The sequence below is a fragment of the Hibiscus syriacus genome, unplaced genomic scaffold (assembly GCF_006381635.1).
Source record: "Hibiscus syriacus cultivar Baekdansim isolate YM2019G1 unplaced genomic scaffold, ASM638163v2 tig00116971_pilon, whole genome shotgun sequence".
In the NCBI taxonomy this organism is placed as follows: Eukaryota; Viridiplantae; Streptophyta; class Magnoliopsida; order Malvales; family Malvaceae; genus Hibiscus; species Hibiscus syriacus.
The window spans coordinates 2,440,322-2,444,173 of record NW_024063495.1 but is presented as its reverse complement, the minus strand read 5'-3'; the positions used below and the strand labels follow the sequence as shown (position 1 = coordinate 2,444,173).

Sequence of the window (3,852 nt, the reverse complement as noted above, 5' to 3'; positions counted from 1 at the left end):
CAAAGAAATATTATAAAATCGGTGTCCATTTGTGTACTCTTTAACTCGAGGTAAAACAAAGGAAAAGAGAGACAATTAAGCCAACAAGAGCCGAGCCGAGCTGAGCTGAGCGGAGTCGAGGCAGGGAGGCTGTCTCTCCGTACGAGCAACTCTATCACAGAGAAGCCACGTCAAAATCTCTGAAGCTGTGATAACACCCCTTAATGAAAAGTTGTTGATTTCCACGTGTCATTGTATAATTGGTCTTTCACTTTTCTCCAAAACACCACTGCTCTCTCCCTTTCCCTTTCCCATCTCATTTACTATTATTATATAATTTCCATTTTTTTCCTCTTTAATTAAGTAAAACCCTCGTCTGAAAATAGCAGAATATTTAATCTTCATCGGAGAACTTCTTGCTTTAGATAAGAGCAAGCCAACCCCAAAGCTCCCTTTTTTTCGTTTATTTTTCATTTTAAATCCGATATATATTGAAGATTCTCTGTTTTCATGTGAAAGCTTAAGCCTCTTCTCGTTTTTATCTTTTTGCCTAGTTTTGCTTGGACTGTAAGTTGCTTTTGCTTCATCTTGTTTCTCCTTTCCCAGGGGTTCATTATCTTTTTTGGCTATTATCTTCAGAGGCAGTACCTTTGAGCTCAACCCAAATTCCAGAAATAAAAAAAATACAAGAGAAAGAAGATTATAAAAAGGAGCTGAATTTGGATGGTTAGTTCGGGGAGAGAAATAGGAATCGGACGGATTGTTACGAGGTTCGGTGGTTTGAACTTTGAAGCTGATATGGAAGGTTGAAAGAAAGAATCTTTTAGCGGAAAAGGAACATTTTTTTGGTTGAAATGAGGAAATCTGGAATAATTTAGAAACTAAAAGGAAACAAAAACTATGAGTTGCAACGAAGAGGAAACAACAAACGTCGTCGTTTCGAACGGGTCGATGACGGCTGCTCAAGAGTTGACCATCGATCAAAATTTGCTCATCGACCCGAAATTGTTATTTATCGGCTCCAAAATCGGAGAAGGAGCTCACGGCAAAGTTTACGAAGGAAGGTCAGTCCCAAAACACCTTGTGGTAGCTTTTGTCGTAATCCGAACTTTTGTTGTTTATTATCCCAAATTTAAAAAATAAACTTTTAGACTTCATATATATATATATGCTTGTGTGGATGTAACAGGAACAGTCAATATATGAAGAACAATGTTAATATTTCTGTACGAATTTTGTAGAAATCATAACTTGTTTACCATTTTATGGGAAATGAATGATGGAGATAGAAATATTGTAAAAAAAAATAGATTGTGCATCGAGGGTTATTCTCTAGTTACATAGGGGTGAGTCTAATATTTCCCAGGTATGGTGATCGGATTGTTGCCATTAAAGTTCTTCACCGTGGGAGGACTGCGGAGGAAAGGGCTGCGCTCAAGAGTCGTTTTGTTCGCGAGGTTAACATGATGTCTCGAGTGAAACATGAGAACCTTGTCAAGGTGACTGTTGGAAGCTGAAATGCTAATATAATATGACTTGATCAAATCTGTTGTTTTTATCCGTTTGTTGCCTTGGCAGTTCTTTGGAGCTTGTAAGGACCCGCTGATGGTTATAGTAACTGAGCTGTTACCGGGAATGTCCCTCCGGAAGTATTTAGTTAGCATCCATCCGAAGGTTTTGGACCTCCATGTGGCTTTGAATTTTGCACTGGATATAGCTCGAGCCATGGATTGTCTGCATGCCAATGGGATTATACATAGGGATCTAAAGCCTGGTATTTCTTGAACATAATTCATCTTTGATGTCATTCATTTGTTCATAGTTCAGTATCGATTTCTCGAGTCCTTTGACTGATTCCTTACCTGGAAATTTAATGATACAGACAACTTGCTGCTTACAGCAAACCAGAGATCCGTGAAACTTGCAGATTTTGGTCTTGCGAGGGAAGAAACTGTGACAGAGATGATGACTGCAGAGACTGGAACTTATCGTTGGATGGCCCCTGAGGTTCGTGCCATTATTGCATAAGCAAATCGGAAAAAGAAACTTATTTGCAATGAAAATTGAATCTTTTGTTTTGATTTCATCTCGTTGGTTTCTATACTTAAGTTGTCAAACGTTTGATATTATCATCACCCCGAAAGTCGTTGAATGTTCTTTAGAGGCCTCAAGTCTTTTGAATAGATAGAATAGCCATAGATTCATGGATTGTTTGGTAGGGTCATATTTAGTAAGTGGCCGGATTAGTAGACGTAAAGTACTCATTAACCTCTTCAATGCCTGTTTGAGCTTTGGACATACAACTGACAATAATGTCGGGCAGTTTTTGTCATCGCCTTCTCGTGGTTATGGTTTATTTAACTTAATGATCTCTATTAGTAGACTTAACTTCTGTTTACAATCTGTCTTGGTTGTCAGTCTTTCTTTCAATTTGTGTCATTGTAGCTGTATAGCACGGTGACGTTGCGTCGGGGAGAGAAAAAGCATTACAATAACAAAGTTGACGTCTACAGCTTCGGAATTGTGTTATGGGAACTGTTGACCAATCGAATGCCATTCGAGGGCATGTCGAATTTACAGGCAGCTTATGCTGCTGCTTTTAAGGTGCAAGTCTTTATTGCATATTTTGTTATGCATGCTTTTTTTTTCTTTTCAAAATCACCAATAACTAATTAGTTTGATGCCGTTCGAGTGTGCAGCAAGAGCGACCTAGCCTTCCAGAGGATATATCCCCCGAGCTGGCATTTATCATACAATCATGTTGGGTCGAGGACCCTAACATGAGGCCGAGCTTCAGCCAGATAATGCGTATGATGAATGCATTTCTCTTCACGCTCACACCTCCTTCACCTTCCAAACCCGAATCCGACACCAGTGAGACTGCAGAAACAAGCAACGGAGCCATGACCGAGTTATCCTCTCGAACAAAGGGTAAGTTTGGTTTCCTTCGCCAATTGTTTACTGCAAAGAAGACAAGGAACACTCATTGAGGTTAAAGTTTTGAAGAGAAAAAATCTTTTCTTTTTCGTGCCAACGCACGCTATATTTTAGATACATATTTTAACTGAACCTCGTCTTAGTCAATCCTTTTTTATGATGATTATCATCAAATGAAGGGAATGTAGGAAGGATGTTGGTGGGTTAACTACGTGGGCAAAATAAAAGAAAGAAAGAGCACCATTTACACCGTCTAATTGACTTTGTTGTAAAGAAGATACAATTGTTTGACATTGTCATGTTGATATTAAATGTTACATTCATCATCTCCGAAAGGCAATCATAGTGCAACTCTTCTTTTCTGATTATGTTTCATGTCTGTTTTACGGTCTATTTTTGAGTTTTTGAGGTTTGAGGTTACTCTTTCAAACAATGTATCATCCTATAATGCGCATGGCATGGGAAGGAGCTCAAGAACCATGATTGGTGCCCCATGCTGAACAACCATGCCCTGCCTTGTGTCGAGGTCCATATCGATATGTTTAAGATGTCGATCGTTTAGGTTTGTAAGCGTTGACATTCTATCTCAACCGGTGATATCTTTTCCTGTTTCGATAAGTGGCCACTTCATTAACAGATTGTTAGTCGGCGTTAACAACCGTAGTTGTGGGTGATAGAATGCCGATGACGAGTGGGGTGGGGTCCTTTGACTTAGTATAGGGGGGAATCAAATGGCAGCTCTCACGTGGCAGCTCTTGCGTGCAGCACAATTGTCAGATCAACCGGTTAATACGTTACATCATTATTCCGTCATCTACAGTCATAGTTAATATCTACTGATCATTTTATAATAAATCAATAATATTTGGGATCAAATATTTAATTTTGAAATATCATTGGGCAAAGAAAATTTTACTCAAACATAAAGTTTACCCA

General features: G+C 38.9%; 1 protein-coding gene across 1 annotated transcript; it reads left to right on the top strand.

The window, feature by feature from the left end:
- The first annotated feature begins 376 nt into the window (after nt 1–376).
- Nucleotides 377–3,244, top strand: LOC120191643 (serine/threonine-protein kinase STY13-like). Its single transcript, XM_039194548.1, has 6 exons — nt 377–1,043; nt 1,346–1,478; nt 1,558–1,753; nt 1,862–1,986; nt 2,425–2,583; nt 2,679–3,244. Exons 1-6 carry the CDS (start codon nt 880–882, stop codon nt 2,967–2,969), a joined length of 1,068 nt encoding a protein of 355 aa, XP_039050479.1. The 5' UTR covers nt 377–879; the 3' UTR covers nt 2,970–3,244.
- Nucleotides 3,245–3,852: the final 608 nt, after the last annotated feature.